This window comes from Leptopilina heterotoma, unplaced genomic scaffold, assembly GCF_015476425.1.
Source record: "Leptopilina heterotoma isolate Lh14 unplaced genomic scaffold, ASM1547642v1 Lhet_24, whole genome shotgun sequence".
Lineage (NCBI taxonomy): Eukaryota > Metazoa > Arthropoda > Insecta > Hymenoptera > Figitidae > Leptopilina > Leptopilina heterotoma.
In genome coordinates this window covers 1,861,886-1,881,966 of record NW_025110956.1, presented here as the reverse complement: position 1 = coordinate 1,881,966, position 20,081 = coordinate 1,861,886, and the positions used below count along the sequence as shown (strand labels likewise).

At 26.1% G+C, this 20,081-nt stretch overlaps 1 protein-coding gene across 1 annotated transcript; it reads right to left on the bottom strand.

Annotated features, from left to right (window-relative positions):
• Window positions 1-3,184: 3,184 nt before the first annotated feature.
• LOC122502956 (pyridoxine/pyridoxamine 5'-phosphate oxidase-like) lies at window positions 3,185-19,713 on the bottom strand. The gene is made up of 6 exons (XM_043613315.1): window positions 19,422-19,713; window positions 8,555-8,715; window positions 8,271-8,370; window positions 8,129-8,203; window positions 3,993-4,195; window positions 3,185-3,689 (listed from the first exon to the last, which is right to left on the bottom strand). The coding sequence occupies exons 1-6, from the start codon at window positions 19,422-19,424 to the stop codon at window positions 3,560-3,562; spliced, it is 672 nt and encodes a 223-aa protein (XP_043469250.1). The 5' UTR covers window positions 19,425-19,713; the 3' UTR covers window positions 3,185-3,559.
• Between the last annotated feature and the right edge of the window lie 368 nt (window positions 19,714-20,081).

Genomic DNA, 20,081 nt, shown 5'->3' with positions numbered 1-20,081 from the left:
ATTATTTTATGCAAATAATTAAACGTTTGCGGAGAATTTTATTAAATTTTTTCTCAATCATTGAATTGTTTTGTAAAACTTTATTAAACTAGTAGATATTGAAAATTATTGGATTGAGGAAAATTTTTGAAAATAATTGAAATTTTGCTGAGAATTTTATTACAATTTTTGAAAATAATTGAATTTTGCAGAATAATTTAATTATTTCTAAAAATAATTGAAATTTTGACGAGAATATAAAAAACATTTTTTTTTTATTACTTTTGAAAATAATTGGATTTCTGCAATCATTTGTAATTTCTCTAAAATTCTCCAAATTTTATCGTACAATTTACGAACTTTTTGTCTTTTTTCAATAAAATTACGGACTTTACGGACCTTTTTTTTAAAAAACGGACTTTTACGGACTTCAAGCTAATTTACGGACTTTTACGGGATTTACGGACCTAGTTTGAGCCCTGTAATATTGCTTACAATTAAGATCTCTATCAAGAAAAATATTTTTTATAAGGTTTCTTTTTTTAGCTAAATTGACGATAATATATCGATAGGTGTTACGAAAAAAACACAAAATCGAGATTTGGGACGGAAACAAACATAAAAGAGTTTTTTCGAATTTTCTCTTTCGTATTGTAATATTTATTTTAAAATTTAATATAATCAAATTAGTTTTTAAAATTAAAAGTTCACTTTTTTACTTAAAAATCGGGAATGTTAGTTTTCATGCAAAGATATCTGAATAGTGTTTTTCTTCGTAACACCCAACGATAGAAGCATTTACCTAATATTTAAAGATTAATTGTGTGTAATTTATATCACGGTTTTCCATAAACAAAATAAAGTAATTCCATAAGAAATTTTAGAATTTAAATTCGGGAATTTTTATTCATTACTTGTGACGCGATCTGAAGAAAGGGACCTTAGAAGCAAAAAATTATAGGTTATGTTTGCAATTTTTTAAATCAAAATACAGAAAAAGGATCAACTGTCAATATAAATCATTGATGTTTAAGTCTTCATTAAAACTAAAATATTTAATAAACACTGATTTTAATTCGAAATAAGTAAAAAGAAACTTTCAAACAAGAAAAAAGTAACTCTAACCCAACCTTAAAATGACTTGCTTCTAAGGTCCCTTTCTTCAGATCGCGTCACACTTACAAAAAACTATGAACCATTCAATTAAATATACAATCATACTAAATATGCAGTTCTTGTAATGAACTTTTAGAATTGCTTTGAACTTTTCTTCATTTATATATGAGGTATTCTTCACAATATTTTCATTCAAAAATTAGATTTAGTTAAAATAATTTTTTTTAGATTCTGTATTTGAAAAAAAATAAATACCTATTTTTCTATTTTGAGATTTGATGAAAATTATAGAAGTTATGAATTATTGAAATTTAATTTTTTCAAAAACAGTGTATCCTTGATATCAGAACATAGAAAATAATACGATGCTACATGAAATTTGTTGGAAATTTTATGTACTTTTTAAATATGCAAATAAAAATAACGAATCTCAATATAATATAAACCAATTTAAATTTTTATTATAGAATAATTATTTTAAAGTGTTAAGATAAAATTTCAAAAAATACAAAATTTGAATTTTTTGTGAAAAATAGAAATAGCGATTAATTTTATAAATTTTGATAAAATGTTTACAAATTTATTTAATTATATCGTTTACGATATTTTTTAATCTCAATGCACGCATTTTAAAGGCTGACCCTATCATTAAATAATTTACTATTCTTACTGCTTCCGTTGAATGTCATTTGTTTATTCTTTGTAGTGATGTGTCCAAATTATTTGCGCAAATAAATTGTATAATTTATGATTATTTATTTTTAAGTCAAACGGATTGCAACACCGTTCATGAAAAAACTTTATCGAGTATTATTATATTAATTATATAAATATTGGACAATTTGTAAATTTATTATATTGTCAATTCTGTCAAAATAAATAATATTGATCAACAAAAAATAAACAAATGTCATTCAATAGAAACCGAACGAAACTAAGTTATTTATTGATAGAATCTGTCTAAAAAAGTCTTGCACTGAGAATAAAAAATATTGTAAATGATAATTAAATAAAAAAAGCACCACATTCGTATAGGTGGAGAAAAATTTGTCGATTCTTAAAGATTACGTTAAAAGAAAAAAATTGCATATTTTATTTGCATATTTAAAAAATTCATGCAATTTCCAACAAATTTCATGTAGCATAAATTATTTTCTATTGAGGGAGAAAAACGCGTTCGAAAAGTATAGGTACACTGTTTTTGAAAACATTATATTTCAATAATTCATAACTTCTACAATTTTCAACAAATCTCAAAATAAAAAAATTTGTATTCATTTTTTTCCGATACAGAATAAAAAACATTTCTTTAATCAAATTTAAATTTCGAATGGAAATGGAGAATGCGCTATTTATTTTTAATTAAGGAGCACATATTTTTTTCTACTTATAATGCATTTTTCGGTATTAGAAGAATTACGCATTACGAATTTGATTTCGTATGGTGTGCTAAAAAAATTATACACATTAAAAGTAAAAAAAAATACTCAGAGTAATCAATGAAATTTGCGAAATTTGACTTTTTAAGTTCATCAATGATTTCTTAATTCACAAAAACAAAAAATTATAATTTTACGAACTTTTTTCTTTTAAAAAGTCATTAAAATGATATTCAGAACAAGAAAAAATTAAATAGTATTATTAAAGCATTATTATAAATGTGGAGTAACGTGTTATCGATCGATTCCGTAGATTTGCCCATATGAGTTAAAAATTATTTAAAAAAAACTTAACAGTACATATTGAAAAATTTATACTTTTTGAAATTCTTCTTCAATCATGCGGAAACTTTCTTTGCTTTAGAAAAAAAGTACACAGTTGTAAAAGAGTATTCAAAATTCTAAAAATATGGAGACTGGCTATATATCTGTAGATATTTATTTAAATTATTCAAGAGAAATGAAAATTTGTTTTGTCGTGGTTCGCCTCAGGTCGATTACCTTTTTTATATTGAAACTAATTTTTAGAAATTTGAATATTTTTTTAAAATTTCGTTCTTGTTTTTATTTTTCTTTGGAAAATTCAATATTCCGTTGAGCATTTCTGTTTACATACATCAATTCTTAATATTTACTTGTTGTTTTCATCGAAGATATCTTTATTTTAATTACATAGATAAACATAAATAAATAGAAAAGATATTTTAAAATAAATCAAAAATATCTTAAGAGCTACTTCAATTGTTACCACTTTTAAAAATCGTAAAAAATTGATTGGTTTACAAAAACCTGAAAATATTTTTGTTTTCGTTTCTTTGTAATTTTTATATTTTCCTAAGTTTAAATAAAAAGTAGAAACTATATTTTTTAATTGAATTTATGTACAGCATATAGGAATTAATTGGTATTAAATGCTTTTATATAACTTTTTGCAAGCGGACTCTTTGTGTTTATTCTTTTTTCCAGAGATGTTTTGTTTACTTCTGGAATAATAAAAATAATGAAATAATAGTAGGTATACACTTTTAGGCAGAGAGCCTGCAATGTTTCCACGTGTTTGACAGTAATTCTTTTTGAAATTTTATTCGGTCTCCTATAAAATGGTCCCATGCAGAGTAGAACTCTATTGTTTCTGGGAAGAGTTTGTATCCAATACTGAAATGCAATTTTTACAATTGAATTGTTTTTTTGAAAATGCATATGCTCCATTTATTTCAAATATAAATATTTAATTCAAGAGAGAGGAAGTTCATATAGTTGAAAGGATTTCAATTTTCATTGTTTTCTATGTACGGAATATAAAAATTTAATCAAGCATTCTAGAAACAAAGAATAAATTATGGTGAAATCATTTTTTTAGAAAATATTTATTTTATAAAAAGTTTGTTGAAAAGATTGAAAAAAGTGAGAGAGAGAGTTTTAAAAGAATATTAACTGAATTGGGTGAAATGAACTTACAAGTGTGACGGCATAGGCAAAGCTCTTTCGCCTTTATTAACTTCTTTCAAAACTTGGTCGTGTATTTGTTTTTGAGCTTCCCAATTTACTTCTTGACCCTGGTTGCAGATGAGAGACCTAATTTTGCAAAAAGTAGGTTCTCTATCGTACAGGCTTTGATACTCATGCCGGGGAAGTTCAACAACAGTCCCTTCCACTCTGACCTTAAAATCGAAAAATTACTCTTTTTACATATTGTAATAGCTTTCTAGCCGAGAGGGAAAATTTACTGCTTGAAAAAGTGTACGCTCGAATCCTTAACACGCTGCTATTACATTCATTACAAATATATTGCTCTTTGTTCCAGAAACTTTACACCTTTGGTATTATAATTATATTAAAAAATAACTGCCTACTAAATTAATGAGTAGCACAGTTTTCCTAAGGGTCTCAAATTGAGACCATTATAACAGCATCAAGATTGGTTCGCAACAATCTTTATGGTTTCAATTTGAGATCCTTAAGGAAACTGTGAGGGAAATGAATATTTATATAAGAACACGATACAAAATAAGTAACAAACATAAATTAATGCAAAATGTTTCTTAAAATTTAATATTAATTGACTCTTTTTACATATTTGACGTCTTTTTCTAATATAAGTGTACACTTTTACAGTAAATGAAGAGTAACATGATATATTTCCAGCCATGATATCTTTTGCATATAAAAAAATATTTGTGGCAAAAGAATTAAACTTAAAATTTATTAAACTTATTCTTTAATTAATTAATTAAACTTTATTTTTAGCTTATTCTTATTTTATTTTAAATGTGTATTTTTATAGAGACTTTATAGTCAGAGCCTTAATAGCTTTCCCAACTTGACAGAAAACTAAATTTGAAGAATTTAATTGAATTTGAATTTAATTAATTTAATTTGAATTTGAAGAAACTAAATTTTTAAAGTTACATTTTGTAAAAAAAAGTTATTGATAAGAACCTTTATACTTTTGTTATAATACATTTTTATTTTAAGAATGTGACTAGATTTCCTTGTCAAATCTCCTTTCAAATAACGTTTAAAGAAGATATTCATAATTGTTATACTCTCTTAAATTGAATCAGTGATTTTTTCGGTAAAAATTGAAAATTCAAGTATCTAACCAAAAACATTCTAAAAAATCCTTTTTATAAAATATTCAATATTTTTTTTCAAATTCTGTAAAAATAATCTCTTATGCTTTCAATTTTTCAAAGAATATGAATTGCGAAATTCTTCATTTCCATTCATTCATTTGTCTTATATTTTAACTACACTTTTGAAAGAATATTTATCTCTCTATCGCCGTAAATCAAATAAAAATGGCAACTTCGACATAAGTTACAATTTCTTTCTACTGCGATAATTTTAAATTTCTATCAATTAAGGGGGGTCATATGGGTGATACATCTGAAAGTGACATTTTCGATGACTCGATTAATTTTACAAAATCTACTCTCTAATAATTGTTATCAGTTTACATGGTAAAAATTTAGCACTACCATTTAAAAAAAATTAAACTATTTTATTCAACTGAATTTAAGCAATAACTAAAATAATTTCATCTCCCAAGTCTTTTTAACATGTCTCCAATAGGACTTTTATAAGAAAACTAAATTTTTATGGTTTTTTCGAACTTTTAGAAATTTTTTAAAAATAGTGCCAGAAAGTAGAATGCTTTTTCTATGATTATGTGCATTTTAAAAATTTTTAATTATTTTAAATTTAAAAAAAAATTATTAAAATTTTTTAAATTTTAATTAGCGTGTATTTTTAATAGAAAAACTCGCAAATTAAATTAAATAAAACTACATAATCTAATGGAGCAACAAAGTCAATCTTTGAAAAAGATATCTATCTATCTTTCTTCAATATCAAAGAAGAAAAACTTTAATATTTTTAACAATCAATTTTGCGCAACTGAAAAATCTTACTCTCGAGTATGAAATAAAGTAGTTTTAATAGAAAAAACCATATAATTAAAAAAAAATAATTGAAAAATTTAAGTTCTGAAGTATTAAAAAGTATCACTTTCAGGAAAATCAATTTAAAAGTGCCATTAAAATAAAAAACAAATTAATAGAAACGACGAATTTCGCAATTCATATTCTTTGCAAAATTGAGAGTATAAGAAATTATTTTTACAGAATTTGTAAAAATTAGTGAATATTTAAAAATGGGTTTTTTTCAGAATTAAAGAGAGGGATTTATATTTCATACTGCGAAATTATTAAATTTCGAAAAAAAAAATTTTCAATTGGCGTTAACTTGAACTTAAGATTTTTAAATCGTAATTTTCAGGAAAAAATTTCTACCTTTAAAGAATTATATGCATATTTTCATAATTACATCATTCCGTTTTTTGGTTTGTTTGACTGCAAATTTAATGATGTTCAGACATATGAACTATTAATTTACAATTAATTATATTTTGACATTATTAAATTTCTAACTAAAATTCTAATTTTTAATTTTAATGAAACTATAGGATATCCAACAGTTATTAAGGTAAATATTAGAATATCAAAAATCTAATATGTGTCGAATAATAAAGTATCAAAATTTCGGCCGAAAACTTACTTTTAGCAATTTTTTTGCACACATATTAAATACATCTCAAAAACTTTTCTCAGATGGTCAAGTAAATTTGCATCAAATAGTGAATCAAAAATGTAATAAATTCACGCTTTTCAAAATTTTTAAAAGGTCATAGCTTTCGAGAAATCGGCTTTGTTACACCTCACCTCGGTCTTCCCTACCTTAGATACCTGGGTCTTATGACTCTCTGTACCTAGCCCTTGCCTAAAGGAATGTACTTTTAAAGAAGATCTTATTTTAAGTAAAAATCTTAAACCATGTTGCCACATTTTTTGTAAATTTTGTATCTTTCTAAATTATGAGAAAACCAACGTTGCCAAATATTGGCCTTTTCGGTCAGGACTAAGGTCCAAAAGGTGTGAGGCTTCGTCAATCCGGTCATCGGACAGAAACGAATAATGTTCCTTCGACTCAATATGAATTAAATTGTTTAATAATTCAAGTTAATATCTCCATATTATGAATAAATATGATTTTTTTGTTCAAGAATATTTGGTGCAATTAATTTCTTGAACCTTTTCTTTGAAACCATAAAAAAAGAAATATGAATTTTTCTCTTTTTGAACTTTATATTTGAAATTTAACTTTTAACTAAATAAATGAGCTTTCAAATGATTCTCATTTGATACTTGAATATTAAATTTTCACAGAAACATACGACTTTAAGGGGATCATTCAATGTGATGGATTCAAAAAATCGAAAAACTTATTTTCACAAGTCACATCTATAATATGTGTGGAATATGTGGATAAAGCGATTTTTCGATATTTGACGTCCTAAGAAAGTTACAGAACTGAGAAGACAAGGCGCTGTCGATCGATCACTGAAGTACTTATAAACTTTGAAAAGCGTTTTTCTCAAAACTATTTTTTTCAAACTGGCGACAAAAAATCATGTTTTGGTAGAAGAAAAATTCAATTTTTAATATTTTCAAATAATCCTAGTTCCGACAGTAGTTACAACCTCACGATTAAAATTCAATTTTTTCTTAGATTTTAGGATCAGTCAGTCGGTATTGTGGTCTTTGATAGAAAGCGTTTTTAGGAACATTAATTTCGAGTGTTATAATTCGGAATCATTAAAGTATTTTTAATTACAAAGAACTGAATTTGTTATTAAATTTTTGCTGAATATATGGCAAAAATTTTAAAGTTCCAAGTTTTCATGGTTCTTAAAAGAAAATCCCAAAGAACGCTTAAAAACGTCTGTTTCACACGGGAAGACCCGTGTGAAAGTAAAAATAAAAATGTTAAAAATTGCGAAAATTATAACGTGAAAATTTGCTTTTCAAAACCAATAAAGAATTGAAAAAGTATACCCGATAATTAAAAGAATACTTATCAACTTTTTAATTGATTTATTTATAATGGGAATGCAATACAAGTTGAAGTGTTTCGCCTTTTTTGCATGGGACAGTTCAGGAAAAATGCCCTATCATTTCCAGCTTTTAATGTTCAAAACTGAAAAGAAGAAATTAAAAAATTGCCTTTTCTATTTCAACGATTCGAGTACGTACTTGTCTGCTCACGTGATTGTTGTTTTCATTGAAATACGACCAGAGAAAGCACATTGCGGCTGAAGGTACTTCCGACTAGAAGAAATATTCTTCGGTGAAAATATTATTTATTTGGATTTTAAGCAAATAATTATATTTTTACCAAATTGCTCGCTTTTTGGCTGCGATTATCTGTCACTATAACAAATCCATCTTCATCTAGTCGTCGAAGTATTACATGCCTCGCACTAACTTTCATGTCTCTGAAATAATAAAATCGTTAATTCATCGAAAGAGTTATTAAAATATGAATAAATTCAACTACTAATTTTAATAATCAGTTGTTTATTTTCTTTTAAATTTATTTAAATATCGATAAGTGAAAGTGATGTTTATTTAAAAAACATTTTTAAATTCGATTGGAAAATTTATAAATTCAAAACTCACTTGGAGACCGTTGCAAGACAAAGTGCATTTGGCAAACCGCTAGAGAATTTTCGTGCTTCTTCGTGCCATTCTCTGAAAAGGTCGTAAGGACTCTCAGAGGTCAGATCAATTCGAGCCAAATCTGAAAGTTCAGAGTGCGGCGTTTTTTCGTCCCAGCTTTCCTTTTGAACATTTTCAGAAAATTCATGTTATTTTTACTGTGATTATAAATTTAAACAATTTTTTTAAAAATTAATAAATAGATGAAGAGCAAATTTTCAAAACTTGATAAATTCATATTTTCTTATTTCGAGAATTTGAAACAAATTACTTTTCTCACATTACCACTTAAGTTAATTTTAAAATAAAAATTTTGTAATAATTTATTTCTATAACAATGTTTTTATATATAAGACGTTCTGTTTTTATAATTGAGCATTATTATAATTAAGAGATTTAAAGGTTTTAATTATTTTTCAATAAGAAATATAAAAATTATAAGTCATCTTGGTTATGTCAAAAATTATCTCAGCAATTTTGACTCTTTGAGAAATCTTTCACTTGATAAAAATAGATTTTCCGTGAATGTTAATCATCTTTCAATTCTAGGCATTAAAGTTGATAATTTAAGCTTTTATTTAAGCCCTTTTTGATATTTTTATCGTGTTACGTTTTTATTTTACTGTGCTTTCAAAACAGCTAAAAATGCATTTTTTTACACTTTAATCTCGTTTTTTATGGAACTGGCCGAATGAAAAATTTTTTTTTGGCTTATTCTTATTCAGTGACACCTAAAGTTTCAATAAACGCAAGAATTTTTAAGTAAACACTACATCAACATTTTTTTGTAACCATTATTTATAACGAGTGTCATACGAATTCAAAATTCTTTGAAAATTCTTAAATTTTAAAAATTGTTTATAATTTTTTTTAAAATTTGAATAAAAAATGTTAATATTGGTCATAGATTTTTGTAGGCTTTTTGTAGGTGGGACAAATATGTCCCGAGTTAAATCAGCGAAAGGTCCAAAAGGTGAGAGCTTAAAAAAATTCAAAATTAGTAAAATTTTACGCGACCTTAACTTTTAGATGAAATAAAATAAATAAAAAAGTTACTTTTTTTCAAAAAACGTTTTTTTTATTTTTAATTATAATTTGTTATAATGTCAAAAATTATTTTTTTAAAATCGTTTATATAATTTGAAAAATCGGTTCAAAATCTACATATTAAAAACATTTTTTCTTTTTTCATAGAAATTATGTATTTTTTAATTTACCATCTAAAAAGAAAAGTTAAAATTTTGACCACCTCCTCTACACCTTAAAATTGTATAAATAAATCAATAATATTTGGTTTTCAAATTTGTACTGATTAGAACTAAAATTTGTGGCAACTTTAAACCCGATCCCAAAATCAAATTTTTTACCTGGATCACTTCGCATGGAATGCCTCATATATACATTTTTCTCAAAAAATAGAATAAAATGCTATTTTTGGGTCAATTTGCCCTCGTAAAATATAAATAGGGTAGAAATGTAAAATTTAAAAGGTTTGTTCTCAAGTTTTTTAAATAATGAATCGAAAGGTCTTTGGTTTTTTAAAATTTGTACCTACGGTGACTTTCGAGACAGTAACACTTGCTTGTCAAATACTGTTCTACAAAATTTTTTTTTCTGTTTCATTGTTAATCACTAACAGCACTGCTGATATTTTAAAATTTATGAATTCTCATTACTCAACAAATTTTAAAATTTAATTCTTTTACATTTTCTAACCTCAGGAATACAAAAATTATGTTTTTTACATGGTTCCTACCAAGGTTTCTATAGAAAATACAATTAATCAGTTATTGATATTTCAAGTGTCGAGAATTTTAGAAAAATCCATTTTTATTTTTTACTCAGTTTTTTAATAATTTATAAATCTCATGGCAATTTATAATAATATTTATAAAAAGAAAATCCTTATGACGAAATCACGTTATCGTGAAATAAGCACGAAATTTTTAATTGCTTTTTGATTTGATCATCTGCCTTTGCTGACTTTATTCCCAATCTAGAGCTTTTGAACGTATTGCCTTTTGCCTTCAGCCAGCATATAAGAGACGTCTGAATAGACGATTATACTGACCGCTAACGGTCAGTGAGTAGGTAGAGGATTAAGGTTGAAAATAAATTATTTAGTACAGATATTAAAATAAACAATAAGGTTTGTTAACGATTATTTTTATTACATGTGACATTTTGTTACATGTGACAAACTTGTTGTATAAGCTTGCACACGACCCTACAAGTTCTGAACATTTAAATGAATGGAATTTTGTTTTAAAAATAAATATTTTCAAACATTACTGACTGTAATAAAAAGCAAAAGCAAAATTAAACATTTAGAATCATTATCATTTATCTTTTTAATACGTTACGCAATATTATTGCAATATAATTTTTTTTGAAGGAGAAATAAATAAATTTTGTTCATTTGAACGTTCAGAACTTTAGGGATATAACCATACTCCTAGTTTTTTTTTGCAATTTTTCTGGCTGATTGATATGTTTTTCAGTTCCCTTTTTATTTTTGAATTCTCTTTTGTCTAATCTTTCCTTTCCCGTTGCGCTTGACCACTAAAATTCAAATAAAACCGGACGTTATGGTATTCATCTTGCGTAACATCTTTTTTCACTCTTCCTCGACGTTTCATTCTCATTTTTTTTCTCAAATCGTTGGTAGTAATGACACTGTAGTGGTGGGTGGAGCAAATAAGGAAAAACCAAAGTTATGTGTGGTAGAAAAGAATAAAGAAAGTGAAGTCCGAATGAACTGAGAATACAGAAGATGTCGAGGAACAGAAAGAGTTGAAGTGCACGGAATAAAGTAATAATTACTATGGTTGGTCAAAAAATTTACTGCGGAGAGTATGAGTAAGCGATAACTGGTGAATTACGAGTCAATTGAGAGGGTGAGATGGTTTTGAGTGAGAAAGGACAGTGAGAGTTATATGGTAGAAGAAATCAATGGAAAAAGAGATAGAGTTCAAAGATAAAGCTGGCAATTCTAGTTAATCGGAATGTAGCCAGAATAGACGAAATGAACAGTACTTCCAGACATTGGAGAATTTAGTTTGTTAATTTACGGAATTTATGCAGAATGCGGAATGCTAATTAGCGGAAAATGATTAGTTACCCAAGTACCACGTAAAATTATCTTAATATCACTATGTAATATTACAGTCATCTTACTCTCATATCAAAATATTAATATACGTTGATATTAATAATTCCCTCGAATATCATCAAAAATATGAAAATTTCATAATAATAAGAACAACAACTTAAAAGAATAGCTCCTTCTTCCTCTAATGCAAAACCACTTTACTTCATCCTTTAAACCTAAAATAATCAAAATCCCTTCCACAATTTTAAATTAATTTTTATAACCATTACAACACCCCCTCAAAGACCCCCTTCAAGACGTTTAGTAAGATTTTTCGAGAATACGATTGAAGATAATTACAACTGATAACAAAGAGACAATGACATTTAAAAAGCAACCCTTATGACTAGAAGTCAACTCCTTTATCTCATTTTTCATGAAGTCGAAAAGAAAAATAAAACTCTTTTTTAACACTTGAAGAATTGTTACAACTGAACATTATAACTCTGACAGTTGAGCACTTTGACTTTTATTCATAAGGGTTGCTTTCCAAATGTCATTATCTCTTGTTATCATTTGTAATTATCTTCAATCCTAATCTCGAAAATCTTTATACTAGACACTCATGGAATCTTAAATATAAGTTATTCAGAATGTAAATGCTAGGGGTTGTTTGTTGGATACAAGGGTGGCAACTCCAAATGTGTTATTATCGTTTATTTATGGGCAAATCTACGGAATTGGTCGATTTCACGTTACTCCTCATTTATACTGCTATAATAATACTATTTAATTTTTGACTTGTTCTGATATCAGTTTGATGACATTTTAAACGAGAAAAGTTTATAAAATTATGATTTTTATACTCTTTTTAAGAATTAAGAAATCATTCACTTTTTAAACGAGGAAAGTTTATAAAATTATAATTTTTATACCCTTCTTGAGAATTAAAAAATCATTGATGAACATAAAAAGTCAAATTTCGCAAATTTTATTTGTTACCCTGGGTATTTTTTTAACTTTTAATGTGTATAATTGTTTCAGCATAACACGAAATCGACCACACTCGTAATTCTTCTAATACTGAAGAATGCATTAAATGTAGATAAAAATGCTCGTTAATTAAAACTAAATAGTAACTGTTCAGAAACTGTTAGTGCAATTTATCAGTAACAGAAAGTTTTGGAGATTTTTTCATTTTGTGATTTTAGTCAGGGTGTCTAGCGAATTATGATTTTAAAATTCCCGGCAAAATCCCGGATTTCCCGGACCTAAAACTAATTTATTCCCGGATTTATTTTTAAGACATTAATGACTATACTATTAATTTTTTAAATACAGTGGAAACTGAATTATCCGAACTAATTCAGGCAGGATCTGGTTCAGATAATCAAAAGTTCGAATAATAGAAATTGCTATTATTTTCGTTTATATTTGTGGATAAATGATTGTTTCGGAATTATTTTGCAATATCCAATGGCATTTATGTCTTCTTTTAGATATTTACATTAAAAGTCACTGAGGTTCAACTGCAATAAGTTAAAAACATTAGGATTTATATTTAAACTTTCAATTTAAGACTTTAAAATGTTAAAAACTTATGCACCAATTATATAAATAATAATAATAATATACGGTCAATTCTACGTCACAAATATATTTTATTTATTCCGTTTAGAAAAAAGGTATACGTATCCTTTATTTTTCTATTCTATAGGGGACCAAAATATTTTTTGCAAACTATCCTTATTATTTGTAAGTAGGTATGTATTAGATAAGTAAAATAATACTAAACCTGTTCTTGGCATATTTTTCTAAATTCAATAGTTTGGAGTTATAGATAATTGAAAATAAGTCTACTTTTAAAAATAAAAAAAAAAAAAATACAAAAATTTGGTTACCTATAAAAAATGAAAAAATAGATTTACAATAATATATTTTCATCCTAATTGAAAATGTGGACTGAAATTTAAGGTGAAATTGACTATATACCTATAATATATCTTTTTAAAATTTTTGAAAAATATAAGACTGAAGGTAGTTCTCCGGCTTCTACACTTGTAAAAATTTATTTTCTTCAAATTTTGAGGAAATGTTTCTTCGGGTGCCATTTAAATGTGGTAAAAATTTCAAAACCCTTTGCGATGCTAAATTTTGACTTATTTAAGTTCAAACTTTCACTTTTCCATGCGATTATGTTAAAAATAAAAAATGTCAACCACAATATCTCGTTTTTCGACATGAAAAAAGGTTTTGAAATTTCTACCACATTTAAAGGGTACCCGAAGAAATGTGACGCGATCTGAAGAAAGGGACCTTAGAAGCAAATCATTTTAAGGTTGGGTTAGAGTTACTTTTTTCTTGTTTGAAAGTTTCTTTTTACTTATTTCGAATTAAAATCAGTGTTTATTAAATATTTTAGTTTTAATGAAGACTTAAACATCAATGATTTATATTGACAGTTGATCCTTTTTTTGTATTTTCATTTAGAAAATTGCAAACATAACCTATAATTTTTTGCTTCTAAGGTCCCTTTCTTCAGATCGCGTCACAAATATTTCCTCAAAATTTGAAGAAAATCTATCGAAAATTAATTTTTAAAAGAGTAGTAGTCGGAGAACTATCTTAAATTGAAATTTTTTTATAGATTTTAATGAATTAGCGAAATTTTCCAAAAATTCCCGGATATTTTTTTCATTTCCCGGCAATTTCTCGGGTTTTTCCCGGTCGAACTAAATTCCCGGCAAATTCCCGGTTTTCCCGTTTTTCCCGGACGCTAGACACCCTGTTTTAGCGATAATGCAATTCTAGTTTTTTTGCATTTATTTATGAAAAACGAATAACTTGAAACCTTATTAAATCGTGTGCTATAAAATATAAAGATAGTATAACAATATTTATCTCTTCATATTCAAGAGTGAACGACTTTAAATTATGAATGTTTTTAATGGCACACTTACAGAGTGAAGAATAATGGGATAAATGTTTATGTGAACGATAGATATTATTCTCAGTAATATTATTTCTAGACGCTAAAAATTTACTTTAAATGAAACATTTAAAAACGTTAAATATATAATTTTTTAACAACTTTTTCTATTAAAATAATCGACCTGAATTTATCTATAAAGCTTTATTAGTATATATAGTTGTCGCTTGTGTTTTGATAGACGTAAATTAATATTAACATTAATATCGGATCCTGTATTCACTCACTTTACTTGTAAAAAATCTAGTTTTTTTACTTTTGTAAACTATACAATGTTAACATGTCAAAAAACAAATAATGCAGATGGCAAAAAACTATATAAGTAGGGGAGACTGGGGCGAAAAGTTAAATTTTGCATAAATGATTTTTTTTTGGCAATATAATCCGCTTAGATGCAAATATTTATATATCAATATTGTAAGGCAACTTGTCCTCTACAACTTTCAATAAAAAAGTTTCTGATATTTTCGCGTAAAATAAATGTTTTATTCTTTTTTGAAAATTTTGTTCTATTTCTCTACCAAAACTATTTTCTGATAGGTGTGTTAGTAAATTAAAATTTATTAAAAAATTTTTTTTTTTATTTCACGTGAACGGTCTTGTTTTTTTGACAGAGTACTTTCCTAACGTCAAATAAATAATTTTTAAACAAATAAACCCAAAAGAAACGAAAAATGTAAAAAACATTTTTAACAACATGTAAAAATACATTTATAACATTTCGCCCCAACCATTATTTAACATTTAGCCCCAGGGTGCATTTTTGGCTTTAACAACAAATATAAAAAAATCTTACTAAAGATATTTAGCAAATACCTTTAGGTATCTCTTCAGGGGAGCCAAATAAGAACCTAAAAAAATCGCGATGAGAATAAATTTAAAAAATATACTTAAAAGTTGATATTTTCTTTTTCGAAAAAATTTTCAAAAGTAGGGTGAAAACAAACTTTAAATATGGACACCAGAAAAATTAGCAGAATGTCACATAACTCCGGACATTTATTAAGAGTGATAACACCCTTCTATAATTAAAATTGCAATGCTCTATTTCCGTTCGAAAGATAATGAATTTTAACTGTTTTCACAGTTTAACCTCTCGCCCCAGTCTCCCCTATTAATTTTTTAAATTGTGTTATTAGAGCATATTTTGCCATAAATTACCGTTTTCGACCAAAAAATACGTTATACAATAAAAAGTAACTACTTACAACACTATATTTGATTTTCGTTCAAATTTGCACATATATGCCCAGCGTGCACAAATCAGTAATCGTTGCCAAATTGGGACATTTACCTTAAAGGAAAATGATTCACATGAAAAATTACGATTTTTAAATTTATTCTTAACAAAATTGTCTATAAATAAAATTTGTGCTTGTAATTTAAGGATTTTTATATTTACGATGTTAAGACATGCAGTTACGTACATTTGCCCTTATAGGTAGTATGCACAAGCACCTAAGTGAATAACAATGTTATTTTCTTTTTATCCCTTTCACTTTAATTTTTAAAAACTGACCTCAAATTCGAATTCAGCCTTATACATATGATGATAAAATCATATTTTTTGGAAACTTTTTTTCGGACCGTTTTAGGCCCACAATATAGCGATTTTTAACTGGACTGCAAAGGGGTTAAAATCAGCTCCGCATAGAAAAAGTTGTTCAGAATGCAAAACACTATAAAATCCCAAAATTGCAAAAAAACGACTGACAGCCAAAACTAATGTAAATTCTGCAGAGTCATTTAAAATTATTCAGCAGTGACATAAGCATTCTTCTCTTGAACTTCATTGGTAAAGTAAATAATGAAACTACAGCAATAGGAAACTAAATGTCAAAAAAGAATTTTCAAAATACAAGGAGTATATTGAATAATTAAAGGACTACAAATGTCAGAGAGATTTAAATGAAATCGGGATGTGTCATAGAAATATGATACAATCATATAGGAACACTGCATAATCTAATTCGAAGTGAAGATCATCGTATCTCCTTTCCTTGGATTTAATAAGGGTTTCAGTGGTTTCTTATTGCAGCGAATACATAAGATACTAGTTTCGACGCAAATAAAACGACATTTGTTATATAATAGCTACAGTTTAATTACTCGCAAACTTTTAATTGCAATTTTTTCTATTTTTATTAAGTAAAATTTATTCCCTGCTTTTTATCGCATCTCGAATAAGTTAATCAATTTTCTCTCCCATTGATTTTTATTTTCCAAAAGAAAGAAAATATTCGTATTTTTTTGTATAAGGCACTAAAAAAATTTAATCTTATTTAAAACCTTTGTACAGTAAAAACGGTTTGAAAAGTATGAAAATTTTAATAAATTACTCAATTTTAAAAACAATTCAAAATATAACTTTGTTTAATTAAATATTTAGTAAATTCTTCCACAGTTATTTAATAAATTAATTTTTTCGATTTTTGGAAGACGTATATAAAAGGTAAAAGAAAAACACTCTTTTACTTTTTTATAAAATAGACGACGTTTCGGTGGTCAGGTTCGCCACCATCATCAGGTCACTTTAATAGAAAAATTTTTTTAAAAAAAAATTAATACAACAAAATTTTGAAAATTTAAATTTAAACAAAAAATAAAAAACAATTTTTACCTAGTTAAAGTCAATAAATAAACATCACGTCAATAAATTAAAAACATAAATAAACGCAATACAACAAAAAAATAAAATATTTAAATTTACAAATCACAAACATATTAAAACGAGTGATTAGTCAAACTGACTGAGCCGGTGACAATTTTCGCGTTATATACAGTCGATGGGGTCAATGACCCGCAATCGAAATATTATGAATTATAACCATTATTTCAATTTATTAAGCAAAGGAAAATAGGAATTACTAAGAAACTGTATATCTTCCTTCTTGTTAATAGTAAAATTATTGCATTTAATATAAATCATCTCAGAAATTAATCGTTTTTTATAAGAAGTTTCATAATCTAAAATTTCTGCATCGTCAAAATTAAAAGAATGATTATATTCAGTTTGATGTTTGTTCACAACGGATTCGAGGTTTTTGTTTTTATGCTCGCTAATTCTTTTTTTCAAAGTACGCTTTGATTCACCAATATATGTTGCAGGGCAACTATTACAATTAAATTTATAAACAATATTATTCCGATCCCACTTTTTTGTCAAGTCCTTTCCTAATTTTATTACAGAGCTTAAGCTTTTTTCCACAATAGGAATAGAAAGTAAATTATATTTTTTTAAAATATTAGATAATTGATAATAAATATCATTGAAAGGAATACAGATTTTAGGTAGTTGTTGATAAATACTAACGACATTGTTAGTTTGTTTTTTATCTATTGTTTTATGAATTAATGTATGTTTTCGTTTTTTAATATTTTTTTGTATAAATTCTAAAGGGTAATCGTTGTTTTGCAAAATTTTAAAGATTCGTTTAATGTTTTCATTATGAAAGGACTTGTGAGACAATAAAATTGCTCTATCATATAAATTGTAAACAATGTTTTTCTTTTGTTGAATTGGATGACGTGAAAAATAATTTATCAATCTATTAGAAGAAATGGATTTTTGATACCAATTAGTGATGAGTTGATTGTTATTTTTTATTAATGTCATATCTAGGAAATTAATTTTATTATCCATTTCTAGTTCATGAGTAAATTTTAAATTAATATTAAACGAATTAAAAGTGTCAATGAAAAGTTCGACTTGATCTTTATGGACGCACAAAAGTGTGTCGTCCACATATCTATAATAAAATAGAGGAACACAATTGAAATTGTTTTTAAGCAAATTCAAACAATCAGTTTCCACGTCATCCATTACAATATCCGCAAAAAATGGAGATATCGGTGACCCCATCGGAGTACCGTAAATTTGTTTATAAATTCTTTCATCAAAAACAAAATAAGTATTATCAAATAAAAATTCAGTACAATTAATAATGTCAACAAAAGGAATTTTACATTTATTATGAATAATATTGTTTCTTCTATCAAGGCTTTGTATAACTAAATCGCATGGAATATTAGTGAAAAGTGAACTAACATCAAGAGAAAGTAAAACAAAATCTTGTGGTACAGTAATATTCTTCAATTTTTCTTTTAACTCAAAGCTATTGTTTACATGAGATTTTGGTAAAGGAATTACAGTTTTTAACTCTTCGTATATGATTTTGGCCAAAAAATGAGTTGGACTATTTATTAGCGAAATAATAGGACGAAGAGGTGCATTATCTTTATGAATTTTTGGCAAACCATAAAATTTTGCCAAAGAGGTATTAGTCATAGTTAACTGATTATTATGATATTTTCGTTTAAGAAATTCATTGTCATTTAAATTTTTTAAAATTTTATAAGTTCTTGATTGTAATTTGGATAAAACTCCTTTCGTTGAAATTTCTTTATAAGTGCGTCGATCGGAAAGTAAGTCATGGGCTTTGGAAATGTAGTCTGATTTTTTCATACAAACTGAAACACTTTGTTTAATTTAAAATTGATTTAATGAATAATTTACAGCTATGTACTGTTAGAGATGTTATTTTTTGATAGTTTTAATAATTGAAGGGATGAAAATAGGTCACTTTTCTGATAATGCATTTGTTAAAACACCCAATTTATTTTTATTTGAAAGTAAAGTTTTATCAGGCGCTCTCGACACATATATTCAGTGCATGTCTGTTCTATATATAAACTTACTTGTATTTCTAGTTTCATGAACCTATTTTGCGATGTATCATTTAACTCACCATTTTAAATGTTACTTTGTTGAAAAATTTCTGAAAAATAATTAATCCGGCCGGCACTTTGTCAACTGGAAATTTATACACTATGAGAAGTACAATACCGTTCACGTCTTGAACCCGAGTGACAGAGTTTGTGTTGGTAAACTTATCTTACCCCTTCCTTATACTTTCCTACCAAAGCTTATTTTGTTGACAACATTTTTTTTTAATAATTAAATTCATTATTTACGTTATCGATTATTTTCATAAAAAAAAGGAATTTTAAAAGACTATAAAAAAAATTAATACAGTACCTAAATTTATTTTACTTTATTATAAAAAATTTGCAGACTTACAAAAAGTTTTGAAAATTATTTCTTTATTTCGTAAAACGGTTTTTTAAAATTTTTTCTTTAAAACAATTTTTCTGCCTTTAAACTAGAGGTTTTGTTAACATTTAAAAATGTTAAAGAAAGAAAATATAAATTTATAATTTTAGCTGATAAAAATGTTGTCTATAGTTTCAAGTTAAATATTATTCTAATTAAATAATATACTGCGCAAAGTACTTTATATTTAAAATGAATTCTGTATTTTAATTAGTTACTGTGTTTTAATTACTTCGAGTAACTTTTTATATAGTGACTTTCATAGAAAGCACAAAAGTCTAAATGAAATTTAAAT

Excerpts from the sequence above, each read along its gene's own strand:
- LOC122502956 (XM_043613315.1), bottom strand. Across the intron at positions 8,371-8,554 it reads TGTCTTGCAACGGTCTCCAA|AGACATGAAAGTTAGTGCGA; the intron begins GTGAGTTTTGAA and ends TTATTATTTCAG. Across the intron at positions 8,204-8,270 it reads GCCAAAAAGCGAGCAATTTG|TCGGAAGTACCTTCAGCCGC; the intron begins GTAAAAATATAA and ends TATTTCTTCTAG.